This window comes from Astatotilapia calliptera, chromosome 23 (assembly GCF_964374335.1).
Source record: "Astatotilapia calliptera chromosome 23, fAstCal68.1, whole genome shotgun sequence".
NCBI classification, from domain to species: domain Eukaryota; kingdom Metazoa; phylum Chordata; class Actinopteri; order Cichliformes; family Cichlidae; genus Astatotilapia; species Astatotilapia calliptera.
Genome location: NC_137443.1, coordinates 28,058,474 through 28,075,169, shown reverse-complemented (window position 1 = coordinate 28,075,169; position 16,696 = coordinate 28,058,474). Strand labels below are relative to the sequence as shown.

General features: G+C 41.6%; 2 protein-coding genes across 18 annotated transcripts in view; both read left to right on the top strand.

Annotated features, from left to right (window-relative positions):
• Positions 1-131: 131 nt before the first annotated feature.
• cyp20a1 (cytochrome P450, family 20, subfamily A, polypeptide 1) lies at positions 132-6,560 on the top strand. Its single transcript, XM_026157712.2, has 13 exons — positions 132-392; positions 967-1,016; positions 1,198-1,364; positions 1,486-1,631; positions 1,723-1,890; positions 2,070-2,148; positions 2,753-2,865; positions 2,955-3,009; positions 3,216-3,336; positions 3,439-3,550; positions 3,878-3,942; positions 5,403-5,492; positions 5,640-6,560. Exons 1-13 carry the CDS (start codon positions 321-323, stop codon positions 5,791-5,793), a joined length of 1,392 nt encoding a protein of 463 aa, XP_026013497.1. The 5' UTR covers positions 132-320; the 3' UTR covers positions 5,794-6,560.
• A 375-nt stretch (positions 6,561-6,935) lies between these two features.
• Positions 6,936-16,696, top strand: part of LOC113015636 (abl interactor 2) — a 33,304-nt gene continuing 23,543 nt past the window's right edge. For 10 of the 17 annotated variants that reach the window (XM_080296986.1, XM_080296989.1, XM_080296988.1 and 7 more), the window contains exons 1-4: positions 6,936-7,203; positions 14,965-15,132; positions 15,576-15,752; positions 16,528-16,545. In XM_080296986.1, the coding sequence (XP_080153112.1) occupies positions 7,087-7,203; positions 14,965-15,132; positions 15,576-15,752; positions 16,528-16,545 (480 nt within the window). In that variant the 5' untranslated portion in view covers positions 6,936-7,086. The remainder of the gene's footprint in view (positions 7,204-14,964; positions 15,133-15,575; positions 15,753-16,527; positions 16,546-16,696) is intronic. The other 7 variants (XM_080296987.1, XM_026157711.2, XM_080296983.1 and 4 more) reach the window with 1 other exon arrangement.

The window sequence follows — 16,696 nt, the reverse complement described above, 5'->3', positions numbered from 1 at the left end:
GTCTCACTTGTCAACATTTCTGTTTCTTTGATCTTGTTTTGTGTCCCGACGACAAAGACAGACAAAACGCGTTTTGTCTGACAAAGACAGACAAAACGCGTTTTGTCTGTCTTTGCCCGTGTTTTGTGTCTCCTTGGTGTCATGCTTTTTCCTTAGATCCATTGGTTTGCTCTGCCTGCGATCCAGGCTGTATAATCGAACACAGATAACCGAGCAGCTGATGTTGACGTGGTAGTGATATATCTTGAGGTTTTTGGTGGAAACATTCAAATACACGTGAATAAAAGTTAGCAGAAACTGTTTGATAACAGCGAGCAATCATGCTGGACTTTGCCATCTTTGCTGTTACCTTTGTCATCATCCTGGTGGGCGCTGTCCTTTATTTGTACCCGGTAAGTTCCTGCAAGTTTGGCGTTAGCTTGCTACATTAGCGGGCTGTTGCCCTCATCCCAGTGTCCCAACCAAAAAGCGCTTTTAAATGTTTTAGTTCTTGTTCACGAGTTGGAGCACATTATTCTGAACTATTTAAGAGATTAATTGAGTAAGGAGTGTATTTTGCACATTTCGGCTCCCATTTAATATAATATTCATTGACCTAGTCCAGAGAAATCCAACTTCAAGAAGACGGAATGAGCGAAAACGAGATTTTTTTTTTTTTCATTTTTATCAGTTTCCTTTATGTGTTTGTGTTACAAGCCGATTTATTTCTAAACTCCAACTAATTTACTTCACATCCCTAAACGATATCATGTTCCATATGCGCATGCCATTCAATAAGAAATTGTTAAATTTTGTATTTTTCAAAGAGGTTCTGAATGGGACCCGCTTTCCGACAGGCAGAGCCATTATTTTAAATTATGTAAAGACTTAGTAGACATGTGGACACCACTGTGAGAAAAACTACTCATGTTTAATGACTTGTATTTGTGTTAAACAACAAAATCTCATTTCTAATCATATTTTCAGTCATCCAGAAGGGCCTCTGGTATCCCAGGTCTCAACCCCACAGATGAGAAGTAAGTTTTCATCTTTACCTTTATTTTTTCTGCTTCTGTTAACTCTTATTCAGTAACAGCATTTTGTAAAATATAGTACATTGTGCATAATAATTAGCTTCTTAAGGGTCCTGTCATCCTAATAGCTTTTGTCAGTAAATATAAGCATATGTGCGTTAATGTTCTATTTTCTGTTCTCCAGGGATGGAAACCTGCAGGATATCATCGACAGAGGCAGTCTGCATGAGTTCCTCGTCGGCCTGCATGATGAGTACGGCTCCGTGGCCTCGTTCTGGTTTGGTGGTCGCCCTGTGGTCAGCTTGGGCTCCGTAAGCGAGCTTCAGCAACACATCAACCCCAACCACGCTAGTAAGCAAACCAGTTTGGATCAGCAGCTTTTCTTACACTCAGGAATTTGTTGGGAAAAATATCTAATTGAAAAGAAGAACATCCTTATGCATAAATCTGCTGTTTCCTGCTTCCTTTTTAGCCGACTCCTTTGAAACGATGCTGAAGTCGCTGCTCGGCTACAAGTCCGGGATGGGAGGTGGGGCCAGCGAGTCCATCATGAGAAAAAAAGTGTACGAAAGTGCCATCAACAGCACGCTGAAAAACAACTTTCCGCTTGTGCTCAAGGTTTCCAAAGCCAAGAAATAATTTTTCTAAAATAAATAAGAAAACCAAAAACTTCCTCACACTTCCTGCTAACTGATATCTTGTTTCTTAGCTGGTGGATGAGCTGGTGAAAAAGTGGAAGTCATTCCCAGAGGGTCAGCACACGCCTCTGTGTGCCCACCTGCTGGGCCTGGCCATGAAGACGGTCACCCAACTGGCTCTGGGCGAGCGGTTCGGGGACGACACTGAGGTCCTTGCCTTCCGCAAGAACCACGATGCGGTGAGAAATTTTAGCACAAACCTCTGTGCAGTAAGCTTGGGGGACACAAAACTTTACTTTATTGGGATGCTAATCAAAAATGCACCATGCTAAAGTTCTGCAGGGAGTTTAAGGCTCTGTAACTGATCATTGATTTTTATTAATTTATTTATTTTTGCTCTTCTGACTCACGCCTCCAGATCTGGTCAGAAATTGGAAAGGGCTACCTGGACGGCTCCCTGGAGAAGAGCTCCAGCAGGAAAGCGCACTATGAGAAGGGTGAGCGAAGGAGGCGTGTCAACGTGTGGGAGCGGTGTCTGGCTTTGTGTGGTGAAGCCAAATGGAAAGTCTGCAGAGGCTCCGATGTTATCTCTGTGTTAAGCCTCTTGACAGACAGACCGAGCACATTCACGGTTACCACCTTAATCAGCAGACAGGCTTTGTTTGGATAGGATCGATAGGGATTTACCTGCCAAGGACAGATGCTATTTTGGGTGCTGTCTGAAAGGGCTGCAAAGACTGCATTTAATGTGTAACCCCACAGAGAGTGTCTGGCACTTGTTCATGTCACTTCATGTAACTCTGACACCCAGTTCTCAAAAAGTGGCTCCCCAGGTGTGAGAATAATTTACCCTTTACCCTATTAGTGCAGACAGGGGAACCTCACATTCAAGGTTTTGATGATTCAGATGTTTTTAAAGGGCCTGTCCAGCAGCTGTGGGACAAAATCTGTGAGCCGTGCCGGGCTAGGATGTCAGATTAGATTAGATTAGATTAGATAGAACTTTATTAATCCCTCGGGTGGGTTCCTCTGGTTTTGAGCCCTTGAATGTGGTCGGAGTCGCCACGGCTCTCATCTTGTTTTTTCCTCCTCGGTGGTCAGCTCTGTCAGAGATGGAGTCTTTGCTGTTGTCTGTGGCGAAGGACAGGAAAACCCAGAGGAAGCAGGCGGTGTTTGTGGACGCTCTGCTGCAGTCCAACTTCACAGAGCGACAGGTGAATGCTGATGAGCTTCTGCTTTACATCCTCAGCGCTTTCACAGAGGTAAGAAAAAAAAACGCTGAAATCTTGATTGTTTGTTTCAGATCATGGAGGACTGCATGGTGTTCACTTTGGCTGGATGTGTCATCGCTGCGAACTGTAAGTGGCCTGAATCAGAGGATGTGAAGCCTGCCAGATACAGTTTTTATAAGCACAGTTTCCCAGAGTTGTCTGATAGGCACTTAACAATAATGTAATGAACTTTTAGCTCTAAAAGCAAACAAAAGCTAACTTTTATTTATCTTTTATTAGCAAAATGTTGTTTTATTCTGATTCTAAGATTACACACTGTGGTGTTTTGGCAGTGTGTATCTGGGCTCTTTACTTCCTGTCCAATTCAGAGGAAGTGCAGGACAAGTTGCACCAGGAGCTGGAGGACGTATTGGGTTCTGATCCGGTTTCCCTCGACAAGATTCCTCAGCTCAGGTAAGCCTTTTGGACTTTTACGTATTTAGGCGTTCTTGAGTCGTCCTTCACACGCGGTGCAGCCAATAACGTTGATGCGATCGCATTTCCGTCCTCGCGTAGATACTGCCAACAGGTCCTGAACGAGACGGTGAGGACTGCCAAGCTCACCCCCGTCGCGGCTCGGCTTCAGGAAGTGGAGGGCAAAGTCGATCAGCACGTCATCCCCAAAGAGGTATCCGGTTTCCCGGAGTCTGCGGCTCTCAGCCAGATTATTTCAGCTGCACAAACACAGTGTTTGCTGTGTTAATGGTAAACAAGAACAGATAGAAACATTAAATAGCGTAAGAAACATAAACCGAGGATTTTATTTTTTTTATTTTTTATTTTTTAGATGCAACTTTTGAATGTTTATTTAAAGTCAAGCAAGTGATATTCCTGTTTTGTTTTATTTTTCTTCCTTCCCTATTAAAGTGCGTTGTTCCCTCAGTTTTCCCAGCTGAGGTTAAAATACAGCAGTTTTGTTACACGTAAACACTGTTGTTGTTGTTGTTACTTTCAGACGTTGGTGATTTACGCCTTAGGAGTGGTTCTACAAGATGAGGAAACCTGGAGCAGCCCTTACAGGTTTGACATTTTGGTTTTGACATGTTCTTCAGCCAGTTTAAAAATGGCTGCCAGTTCAAATCCCACTCATTCAAAATCTGCAATAGTATGACTAGTATGGTATCCCTTACTAGACTAAGAGGTACCATGCTGTGCACAAGCCCCTCATTTCTGTGTGTGTGTGTGTGTGTGTGTGTGTGTGTGTGTGTGTGTGTTAAGCAACCTTAACCAATGAATTGTTAAAACCTTACAAAGGCACCTAACTCAACTATGAACCAGTGTCGTGTCTACACATCAGAATCAGAATGGGTTTATTGCCAGATGTTGAGGTTTACAACATTAGGAAATTGCTGCGGTGCTTCAGTGCAGACAATAAGAATTAAAGTGCTACGTAGAAAGAAAGATATGTGCATGAGATATACATGAGAATAAGAATTATGAGTGCTACGTAGAAAGATATATACATGAGTGCAGGTGGTGATCAGTGCCAAACATGAAATGATGCAGTGACACAGCGTAGGGTCATGTGTTAACATGTGTTACACATAACAGAGAACTTGGAAAAGATTTTAAATCTGATCTTTGTCTTTAACAGACATAAAATAGCATTTTTCCAGAGCTATTAGCTGAAAGGTTGACACATCTCGATGTGTTGTGCAGCATGTCCTTAAAAATGTTGAGGGAACTGAACAAGTTCAGGACAAAAAGATGCATGCTAAGAGATGCATCTTAAACTTCAGCTTATCTGTCACTGTTCATGGAAGTCTCAGTGGATGGATTGCTGTGAAGAAGCCATTCTTACTGAAGGGAATCGGGGAGAAAGGTTGAGGTATGAAAATTACACAAGAACTGGACTGAAAATCAGTGACAACATATCTGATCTTGTTAAAAGTAACGATTATAAACAAAGAAAAGTGCAGTCAGATTTTGATCCACCATCCAATACCATCTGGAAAGCATCTGATTGGCAGCGGTTTCATCCCAGAGGCTCAAATATCGATTTGGTGAGCTTGAAACTTTTGTTGTAGCTCCACCAGGGGTCAACATTTAGTTAATGGATTAGGAAAAATTTTACAGGAAGAGCTCAAATAATTTAGTTGATCATCAACACATCTATTTAATTTTTCCTCTATTTCATAAGTAACTTCAAAACTAATGGCATTTTGTCATCAGCCTTAGCTGTTATTTGTGGGGGGGTTGCTTTGAAGTTAATTCTAACCGGTGGGTGGAAATAAAACCTGCTAGCATTACCGTGTAGAGCTCGCTGGATTATCAGGTGTTTCCTGTTAAGTCTACAGGTGCATGTCACAGTTATCACCGGGCATTCATCTGCCTTCACCAGGTAACATAAATCTGCAGCCATCAAATAAACTGCAGTTAAAATAATGTGACAGCTTCACAGTGAGGGGCTTTTTTTCTTCCAAGTTAAAGTTGTAATATGTCTGTTTACTGGTTTGGTGAATACTTCAATCCTCCCTCAGGTTTGACCCAGATCGATTCGAGGAAGAATCGGCCAGGAAGAGCTTCTGTCTGCTCGGATTCTCAGGGAATCAGACGTGTCCAGAGCTCAGGTAAGAGGAAATTATCCACACTCTGTCACTCAGACTGCTAATTGTGAAAGCAGACTTCATTAGACCAACTTTGGGAAGTTTTGATAACTATTTGAAGCTCTTCTACACCTGGATGTCCTGCATCAATCACTATTTGGTCTCCGTTAGGTTTGCCTACACTGTGGCTACGGTCGTCCTCAGCACGTTGGTGCGGCAGCTGAAGCTCCACCGACTGAAGGGGCAAGTGGCCGAGATCCGATCCGAGCTGGTATCCGCACCGAAGGACGAAACCTGGATCACCGTCAGCAGAAGAAGCAGCTAAAACAAAGATTTAGAGAAAACGATGAAGAGCAAAAAGCAACACATTTAACATCACTGAATGAAATTACCAGCAGAGTATTCCCTGTTAGACGTCATCGTAGTTCCCCATCATGATGCCAGTAGTTTGGACTGACACTCTTAATTTGTAGGATTTTAAAGGCTGTTTCACCCACCTTGTACCACCACTGAGGCCTTAAGCATGACATTAGCTTTTTCCACTCACAGGTTTAGTTTGTCGAACGCTTCCTGTCTCTTCAGGGAGGGAGGCTCGACGAGTAAAGCTGGAGTTGCTAGGTTCTGGTGGTCTCTGGTGAAAGCCAGTCGAACTGCAAAGCACTGGGCTTTGAACACAGATCCTTTTAAAAGGATGTTGGGCCCTCGGGCCACCCTCATGGAGTCTGTTTCTGTTTCTCTAGTTTGGGAAGAAACATGCGCATGAGCATCTTCTGGGTTGATGAGCCTTTCTACCATCCTGGTATCTTCTCCACATCCTCAAGACTGTGTTGGGCAGACATCGCCTCATGCTACCAGGAAAAATCTGAACTCGAGAAAAAAAAAGTCTGTGGCCACAATCTACTAAACCTTTTATGGGGGTTGTCTTCTTGTTGCCTCTCCAGTTCATCTGCTGTTGGAAACACTGATATCCCTGAAGATCCACCAACTTGTGATGATCAAGTGCTAAGCAGTGTGTATTTCCAGCCCACATGTGCAAGACATTTTAAATTAAATTGTGCCTGAACATGTATAATAAATCAATAATAGCTGTTATTTTGTTTATTGGATCAACAGGTTGGTGTATAAGAGACCAGAAAATAGTAAAAGCATCTCAGCTTTCTACAGGGGGAAGGAGGCGCTTTTAGCTCCAGAAAGTTATTCAGTGATTAGTTATTGAGTGATTGTTGCAGCTTTAAATGAAATGTTATGAGAGCTTTACAGAAGGGGAAGCAAAATCCTATTTTCTTCTCCTACTCCAGACTGGCTTCACAGTAACTAAAGCCTTAAAGAGTAATAAAAAATGAGTCCAGGAAATGTATTACAGGTTTTTATTGCGTACAGTAGTTAATATATAGTTATGAAATGTTTTATTCGCTGAGTTAAATATTTCTGAATTGAAAACTAATTAACGAAAGAAAGAAAGAGAAAGAAATAACCTCTGAAGCACTCAGCAGTGGGAGTGTGCTGTGATGCTGCTTTGTTATTAATTTTGGGAAGCCCGGCTGTGGGGAGAGCCCTGCGGTACCGCGGGCGGCCACGGGGGCGCCAGAGAGCGCACCTCTCCGCTAAAGATGTGAAAATGGCGGAGCTACAAATGCTTCTGGAAGAGGAGATTCCAGCGGGACGAAGCGCGCTGCTGGACAGCTTCACTAATTTGGAAAGAGTCGCGGAGTACTGCGAGAGCAACTATGTCCAGGTAGGCTGACACAACCGTGGAGGGGAAGAAGGTGTAGTTTGTTTGTTTCTTTTTTTTCTCAATGGAGCGAAGTGGTGCTAGGCTAACTGATGCTAGCGCTGCCGATGCGGTGCAGCCGTGCTGTCAGCTAGCCTCGGCTAGCGCAGCAACAACCTGCTGCCGATGCGGGTTTTTTTTGTTTGTTTTTTAAAATTAGATAACAAACTCATAATGTGGCAATTCCCCACCCGATTCATACCGCTATTTGTTTTCCTCTGTGTAACGATGTGTGTGAGCTGTGCATCCCACCGTGGTGGGTTAGCCGGGTAGCTCGTTAGCTTGCTGCTCGTCATCACCCCTCAAACCACCGAGCAGGCACCGTGAAAATCGATTTCTGTGCTCCGTGCGGGGATCAATCACTGCCAGCCAGCTGATCAGGCTCCGGCCTCAGATGTGGGACGCGATATCAAGGCAGATTAACCTCTGATAGGCTGTGACAGGAGACAACCCGCCGTGACAGCGTTACAAACAACTGATTTATGATGCTGTTGATGTAGCAGCCACACTTAAAACCCTTTTAAAATGCTCAGCCTGAAGCCATTCATGTGCACCTCCGTGCAGGAGAGGGGAGGGGGGTGATGTGGATACATTTCTGCCTGTGTGTGAGTGCAGCCATTCAGATGCTTTGAAATTCTGCAGGTGTGATCTCATCTCATTTCGGCATCTCCACTCATCACACACTCGCAGGCCAGCTTTCAGTAGGTGAGAAATCAGGGAATAAGCTAGGACACAAGGTGTGATGCTGAAATCTGACATCCCTGATGAGCTGGGCTGATCAGGTCTGACAAGTTGCCCTGGAAAGAAGAAGAAGAAGGAGGAGAGAGGTGGTGGATGTTGGCAGCTTGCTGTCTGGCAGGTTGCCCTGTGAGGTTTTCCCAGCTGCTGTCAGATGGATGTTATCACTTATAGATCAGCTGGACAGAAGCAGGAAGCATCAGGAGAATGTTTAGTGTGATGCTTCACCTCTTACGTTTTCATATTTTCTGTCCTTTTCTGTTTTACTTTAAAGCAGACTTCTTACAGCATTAGTCATTGAGGAATTTAAACCTGCTAACTAATATTTCGGGTTGTCATTCACATGATGCCACAGGTGTGTTTGCTCGAACTCCACGCCCAGGACTTGTTTGCAGTCAAGGGATGTTTCACTAACAAAACCAATCCCTAGTGTGTGAGATGTTTGTATTCACAGACTTCAAAGTAGGGCTGCTCGATTATGGCAAAAATGATAATCACGATTATTTTCACTGAAATTGAGATCGCGATTATTTGACGATATTTATTTAACCCTTTAAGACCTACTATAGAACCAAGTCCGCCAGAGCTTATATTATTTTTTTACATGTTGTAGTGCCATTTGTGGGAGCATTTCAAGTTGCTAAATAACTGTTATAGCCCATATTTTAATAATATGTATGCATTAAGTCCATAGTAACTACATTAATTGCAAAAAAGTGCAATAAACTACAAAAAAATTGAAAATCGCTTTTGTTTTGTTTTTTTACATATATTTCTACTTGGAGAAATTTAAGAGGTTTATCCCTCAAAACTTTAAATACAAAAAAGTTGCAAAAAATAGTTTACAACAACAGGAAATTTATTTTGAGTGTCTTCATAGTTTTATTTTGGAGATACAGCAATTTTATATACTGCAGGAAAAACAAAAAAAACAATCCTATGATGCAAATTTGCAAAGAAAACAGCAGGTGCATCAAAATAAACTCTTTCCAGCTGTGCAATTCGAGTTCTAAGCATCCCAGAAACTATTCAGAAAAGTCAAACACTCAATTAGTGGATAATTGAGTGTTTCCTCTATTTATCAGTTACTTTCTCTCAGACTCTTTCGACTTTTTAATTCGTGGAGTGATCGTTTATCACAAAAGTCACTTTTTTTTCTTCTTTTTTTTCCATGCACTGTTGGCAAACACTGTGCCATCAAAAGTGCATGAATTCTGTTTGGTTTACCAGCCGGCAAAAAAAGAACCACGTCCGTGCTGGTCCTACGCCTGCTTGCCTACCTGCCTGTCTGACCCGAGTCATTTCTAGCCTAACTACATTCTTACAAAACCCACAAACAAAAGGGGCAACAACTGAAATAATGAGCAAAATATTTTCACAATTTTCTTTGGTGGGGAGCAAAAGCGGTCCTGCAAATATTTTCAGCATCACTACGCCTGTCTTATCTTTGACATCTGATTCAGACTTTTGGATTGTGGAGCCTATAACACAACCTACCCAAGTTGCTGAGGTCATTGCTGTTATTTGTGGTCATGTCCCGGTGCTTTACATGTGGTGACAACCATGATAGAAACCAATAAAATCCTCTTTGTTCCGGCCATGTTTATCCCTCACGTCTGTTCTGATGGTTTGAGGAATCTCTTACATTGACATGTAATTCTTAATCCTTATACTGAGGTGATGATTGTTACTTTTCTGGTGTGTGTGGACTCGGTTGTTAGTTTTAAGCCATTTTGGATATGTTGTGATGTTTATTTTTGTTAATTGTGGTTCCCATTAGAGTCAAAAAGATGAGGATAGAGTGCTACTTTGTGGTCGACAACTTTCTTACTGTATGAGCCGGTCATTGGTTTCTCAGCCGAATCAGCCACTCATCATTTCAAAAAACCACAATGTTCAGCTCAAGAAGGTAAAATGGGACTTCTTACACCAAACATACAGTCTGTGGTTTGATGTTGTCAAGACAACGTGATGAAACATTGTTCAAAGGAATTATTAAGCTTTGGGACACTTTTGGGTGTTTGAAGCAGAGATCCAGTTAGATATTGACAGGAAGCTGTTCGGTCACTGTATTCGCTCTGAAATGACTATGCAGAGTTGTGGTATATTTGTAATGTGCTACCTTTACTTGGTGCCAGAGCTCATTATGATATATTGTTTTCAAGAGGCCCAAAATGTGCTTTCTAACAGCTGTTGTAGTATTTGGCTGACTGTTTGTCATACTGTTTGTACAAAGGCTCGTTTTACTGGTCCAACTCGTGTAGAGAGCAGTGCTGCTGCTGCTTTTTTTTTTTTTTTTTTTTTTTTTGCGTGGTGGCTTGAAAGCAGCCTTGTCCAAACGTTACTGCTACCCTTGAGCTTTAGTAGTGAATGACAGCCTACCAGGTGCCAGTACAAATGAGGGGACATGTTTTTTAGGGCAAATAATTGTTTTAATTAGCGTTTTTCTGACTTAAAATGGGTTGAAGATGCATGTAAGCCCAATCAGTAAGGGTGCAGCAAAGGCTCTGAATCTGTTATAACTTATTTAAGTGAAATGTCCTTTTTTTTTTTTTTTTTTAAATTGTCTCTGCCCATTTTGACTTAAATTGTTAATTATGGTTTAGTAATGGAGTGATATCCATCCTCTCTTACCGTATACATATCACTGGATTAAATCCGTCTCTCCTGTGCCAGCAGGTGCTCTCGTGACTTTTACCACATAACCTGCTTGTCCTCATTCTATAGCAGCGCTGCGTCCTCTGCTCTCCTGTAAATGATGTCATTTGTTTGCATGCCGTGCCAGATGCTTAAACTAGTTGGATTAGGGGTGTGTGTGTGTGTGAGAGAGATTGTTTAAAAGTTAAAAAGTGCGCTGCATGTTTCACATGAAAGGGAATAGACTGATTACCACAGAGGGTGCTGCTCATTGAAGTCGTCATTGAAATCCCCGGATTGTTGCTTGATGCTGCCTCTCATTTTTTTGTTTTGTTTTTTCCTCACAGTCTTATGTCAGTTTAGCCCAGATATCCTTTCATTCTGATTCGATGTGTTTGTACAAAGGTTTCCTGTTAAAACTAACAAATAAATAAATAATAAAGAAGAGAAGGAAAGACGTGGGCTGTCCTATTATCCTGGCATCGCAGCCCTGGATTTTGGGGAGTTAACAGCATTGCTTAAATTTGAATTTTAAAGTAAAATCAATAAGTCGATATCCAATCACAGCCTAAAGGCTGCTGCAAACAATGCAGGTAATCTGCTGCTGTCTCTCGCACACAGGAAACTCTGAGCGGTTTTGTCGCCACTAATTTTTGTTGGTTACACTGCAGATTATGTGGAAATGGCGAGCTACAGCAATCAGACTTTTGCAGACCCTCAGATGACATTTTAATGAAGCTTGTTTTATCCCAGCTTAAATCTACAGCCTTACGATGGTCTTTTTTAGAAGCAAGAACAATGAAGTTTGTTCTGCGTCTTTAAGAAAACACCTTGATTGAGAGGGAAAAAAACAGAAATGAGTAATCTGAATATTTTATGACTCTAAAATGCTCAGAATTTTTTTTTAAAAAGCCCTTAATCATTGCTAAAAGACTAACATTACTTGTTTAAATCTAAACAAAGGCAGTGCTTGATCACATAGACCAAATTAAAGCTGCAAATTGCCACATTTGAGAAGCAAAAATGTTTTTTTTTTTTTTTTTGGTGTCTGCCTTTGCTTTCATTCACACCATTATGTGCTGGCTTTGTGCTGCAGCTCGACCCCGCATGCTGCGCTCGGTGCAGTGTCACGGAGGATTAAGGAACACAGTTTCCCAGCAGAAACATTAGCTGATCCATCTGCCCTTTGATGTTCCTGTCGACGTGCCCACGCCGTGCCCACGGCCAATCGGCTGCCTCTGAACACTGCTTTCACGCCGGCTGCAGCTGTTTTACCTGCTACTCACTTCACTGCCGCTAAGCTCTTTTCTCTTGCTTCACTACAAATTTGCTTCTTGGTGCTGAAACCTTTTGCTCTCCATCCTGCTGACACTGACTGCATTCAGGCTCCACTTTTTGTGCACTGCTTTTTGTGTTGGGATGATATTTTCTTTAGCATTGAAGTAGCTCTAACTTCTTTAATGCCTTTTTGAAGTGCTCATGTGGGTATTTATCATTAGTGGGTCAGCACTGAGTTAAATGGTAACTATGTGCTGGGTTCAACATAACCTGTAGCCCCATTAAATCGTCCTTCATAAGGTGTGTTTGGATAATTACATGGAAAGAGGTCTTTTTAGCTGATCCATCCACTGGGGCTTGTTTTTTACAAACCCGTAGCTCAGCTAATTTGGAATCAAGTTCAAATGAAAGCCGTCTGTCTCTGTTCACCATCCTCTCCTTGCACAGAGGGCTGTGTAGCCTCAAAGCTGAGGTGCAGGTTCTTCCTGAGGCTGAGGTTCGTGTTTGTAATCTCTTGTATGACAGTAAATGAATACTGAATAAGAAGTCCTAGATTAACTCATTCACTGCCAGCCATTGGCAGTGAATGAGTTAAACCCATTGACTCATTCACTGCAATTGACGGCTATAGACGTCAATGGCAGTGAATGAGTTAATTTCCAGCCTGGGAACTTTCTTTTGAAGTGTGTGTGTTCTTTCTGTGCTTGTATCGTTCTCTTCTGATAGTCCGTCTTCCCCACAGGGGCTAAATTATACATGTGAGGTTAAATGATGATTTCAGCCACCAGTGGCTGTAGGCTAAAATGTGTGTATAGTAGGGCTGGGCCATATCATACCGTTCACGGTAATACCGGTATAATGTTGGGCAACGATAAGAAAATGAAATATCACGATAGAATATGGGTAAAATGCGCATGCACAGTGCCTCTGTTTCCATATGCACATGGTGGAAAAAGCTGGCGGCGACAGAGAATGAGAAGGGTGAAAGCGGATCGTTGAATGAAACAGATGAACTAGAATCGGTTTGTAAAATTGCTGCAACTTGAGTGGTGTGGAGCTGGTTTAGCTTTCGTCCGTCAGATACACAACACAGCACTATTTTAGGTAGCGCATGCTAGCGGGCCGTCGTTATTACCGTGCTTTTTGGAAAATACGGCACACTTAAAATCAATCCTTTGATTTTTCTGAAAATCAACAGTGCCCCTTATAATCCCGTGTGCCTTATGTATGAATTTTGGTTGTGTTTACTGACCTCGAAACGATTTTATGTCGTACACGGTGCTCAAAAATCTGTCAGATGTTTTAGTACGACTTTGCTAAGCTACGAACCCGCACCACTTGATGGATTGTCAGAGCATTACGGTTATCGTAGGCAGGCGCCTCGCGGAGTGATACGTACTGTGCTTCAACATAATATTACCGTATTGTGTGTGTATAACCTCTTTTTAAGTTTTGTGGATGTTATACATGGTTATGCTGAGGATATGTCGGCCAATTTCCACTGGAAATGCCTTTTGGTTAAACTGTCAGCAAGGAATTTGCATTTGCACTGTTACATTTTTATATAACTTTAATCAACATAAAAAAAAACATCTGCTTGTTTAAGTGAAAATACATTGATGTTTTGTTTTTTGTTTGCACTAATAAAGTTGTGGAGTTGTAAAGTATTTTGTCTAGTGTCAATTATATCGTCAGTTATATCGTTATCGCAAATTTTCAAATGTATATCGTGATAAATATTTTTGGTCATATCGCCCTGCTCTAGTGTATAGATGTGCAAACAGTTGCTTGGTTTGCATGCTGACATTTCGGCAAACACTTTCTGACTGGCGGCAGGGTCTTTGAAAGGACTATGTTTTTAATTACTTTGTTAGTGTTATTCCTAAACATTGTTGTGTACTTTTTATTATTATTATTAACCTTTATTTAACCAGGAAAAGTCCCATTGAGATTAAAAACCTCTTTTGCAAGGGAGTCCTGGCCAAGAGGCGACAACACGTTGAAATTACAAAGTTACATACATATTATAAATAACAATTACATTTTAAAAACATTTTTCTCTGGCTCTCTCAATCTGGACTTAAAAGCATTTAATGAAATAAGATCTGCTATCTTCCAGTCTTTTTGCATCATGTTCCATGTGAAAGGGGCAGCATAAGTAAAAGCCCTCTTTCCCAGTTCAGTTCTGGCAAATGGAACATTGAGCAATAAAAGATCACTTGAACGGACCAATTTTACAGAATTAACAGCCTAATAACATCTTTTTTTTTTTTTTCTTTGAAGAGATGCTGGCATTATAATAGACATTTTATTTGAGTGGATATCACCTTTAGCCTATAATAATATGCACCTTGCTGTTCCTGCTGCTACAGTAATCATCAGGGCACTGATGATAGTACTTTATGTTTTGTTAGGAAAACGGGAACTAGGTGTAGTATGTTACTGAAATGCAAAAACACAAAGAAAATGTAAAGAAATGAGGACTTTTGCACAATATTGTAGTACTCATTACAGAAAGTGTTTTGACACAAAAGCAGAACATCTGTCTTCTTATGTTTCTGCACTTGTAGAGAATAAATGTGCAGATGTTGACTGCTGTTCTTCCTGTAGAAGCCAAGCCGACTGGAACAATCCATTTATATTCTGCTTGTTTTTGTCAGGGATCAAATGCAAACACAGTCGTTTCAGAGATGCCAGAACCCTGTGGGGGAACCAGTCGTCTGCTGCAACCTCTAATCTTTGTAGCTGCCCACCCTCATACAGCAGGCTAGAAGTAGCCCTGGAAGTGTGTAAATGCCCCCTGTGGGATTTCCTCTGTGTTTTGACATGGCCCTTGTCTAAACTGTTAGACTCATCTGAGTACAACAAGCACTACAAAATATGCAGGAATTTTGTAGTGTAAAGGTGGCCCACTTAAAGTCCGCATTTTTTCAGAATGTCCTCAGGTAACACAGGCTGTGTTTTCCCCTCTGCTCCCTCAGTTTTCATCACTTTGTAAAACCTGCATCGTTTGCTTTCCATGAAATGCAAATCGTGTCTTTTGAAAGTCAAATATCCATTTCTCTTCTTCAGTCTCCAGACAAGCAGAGGGCGCTGGAGGAGACCAAGAACTACACCACCCAGTCTCTGGCCAGCGTAGCCTACCTGATCAACACGCTGGCCAACAATGTCCTGCAGATGTTGGACATCCAGGCCTCGCAGCTCCGCCGCATGGAGTCCTCCATCAACCACATCTCACAGGTGAGGGAAGTTAAACAAATCAGGCTTTTGACTCACCTGCCAAGAAGGAACCCCCTCCATCAGTTCTCAAAGCACAATTAACAGTTAAATATGGCCTTTTAATTCTCTTTGTCCTTTTTCTATTGGGTATTAAGCACTGTGTAAGCCTGATTAATGAGGTTTTAATAAAGTTTTACTATCCAAATGGACCAGACGCTGATGTGACTGTGTGGATAATGAATGTATAATTCAGTGTATCTGCATTGCAGGTAAATATGTGTGCTGGAGCTGCACGCTGGATCGAAAGATAAAAGGGTTTCAACATGCAACAGATACTTCAAAGCAATCAAAACCCTAAATTATGAAACACTCTGAAACACCTCTTCCTCCTAATAAAGTCTTGGCAGGCTTTCAGGACTAAGTGTTTTAATTTTAAGAAATGAAAACATGCCTCTCATCCTTAGACGGTGGACATCCACAAAGAGAAGGTAGCACGGCGGGAGATCGGCATCCTCACCACCAACAAGAACACGTCCCGTACGCACAAGATCATCGCCCCGGCCAACCCTGAGAGGCCTGTGCGATACATCCGCAAGCCCATCGACTACAGCCTGCTAGATGACATGGGCCACGGAGTTAAGGTGCTGTTTCTGGGCTTTTTTCCCTTAAATTTGGCCAAAAGTAGTCTTAAAAAGTCACCAACCACATGCCAGTTTATAAGAGTGATGTGATTATTTTTATAATATAAAAATAATCACATCACTTACTTAAATAGTTAAATACAATACTTAAATATTGATTTAAGGGATAGAATTTAGTTTATATTGGTATTTTTTTGCATGCAGTACTGTCAAATACTTAACTTTAGGGGTCAAAAGAAGACCATGGAAATGTGTTTGAATGTCGGAATTAATCCAGGCTGCTCACTGATGAAAGTCTAAAGATAAGCAAAGGACTTGTAGAGGTCATGTTCTTTATTATTAGGTTTCAGTGGTTTTCAAAGTCAAGAAATCTAAGAAAAAAATCAATGACTCAGGCTTTTCACATGGACGGGGAGCCAGTGACGGCCAGGACATTAAGCCTGTCACCTGCAGCTGGAAACAGGCTTTTCTCATGATTTTATGTTTAATAAAATCATGGGAGAGGCTGATTCTTAAAGCTTTGTTCCTGCTGACTTTCTGAACAATGACGAGCTTGTTTATACAGAAAACCGAAGCGCTGGCTTTCAACCTTATGAAGGTCGAATTCCTCAGATTTTAAACACTAAGCTATTGTTGGCCGGATCTCTCCAGCTCGGCTTTGTGAAGCACAAGCTTGAACAACTGTTGTTTTCCTCTCCTCCTTCACACACTAATCACCTGATTTCTTCTCTCTCTCTTTATGCTTGCCTAACTTTATCTTTGTTACCAACTGTAGTGGTTGCAAAGGTTTAAGGTAAGATTTCCAAAGTAAGAGCCCCAAACAAGGAAGGGCTTTTTGTGATTTGTGGATGTTTTGTATTGTTGTGTCTGTGGTTTCTTTTACATTTTTGGTTTGTTTGCAGTTAAAGATGTGTTTGCTTACAGATATTCAGATTATATTTCAG

Bases quoted from the DNA above. Each gene is read 5' to 3' on its own strand.
- cyp20a1 (XM_026157712.2), top strand. From the start codon at position 321: ATGCTGGACTTTGCCATCTTTGCTGTTACCTTTGTCATCATCCTGGTG. The intron at 1,632-1,722 runs GTTTCCAAAGCC...CTTGTTTCTTAG, and splicing joins ACTTTCCGCTTGTGCTCAAG to CTGGTGGATGAGCTGGTGAA. The intron at 3,943-5,402 runs GTTTGACATTTT...ATCCTCCCTCAG, and splicing joins ACCTGGAGCAGCCCTTACAG to GTTTGACCCAGATCGATTCG.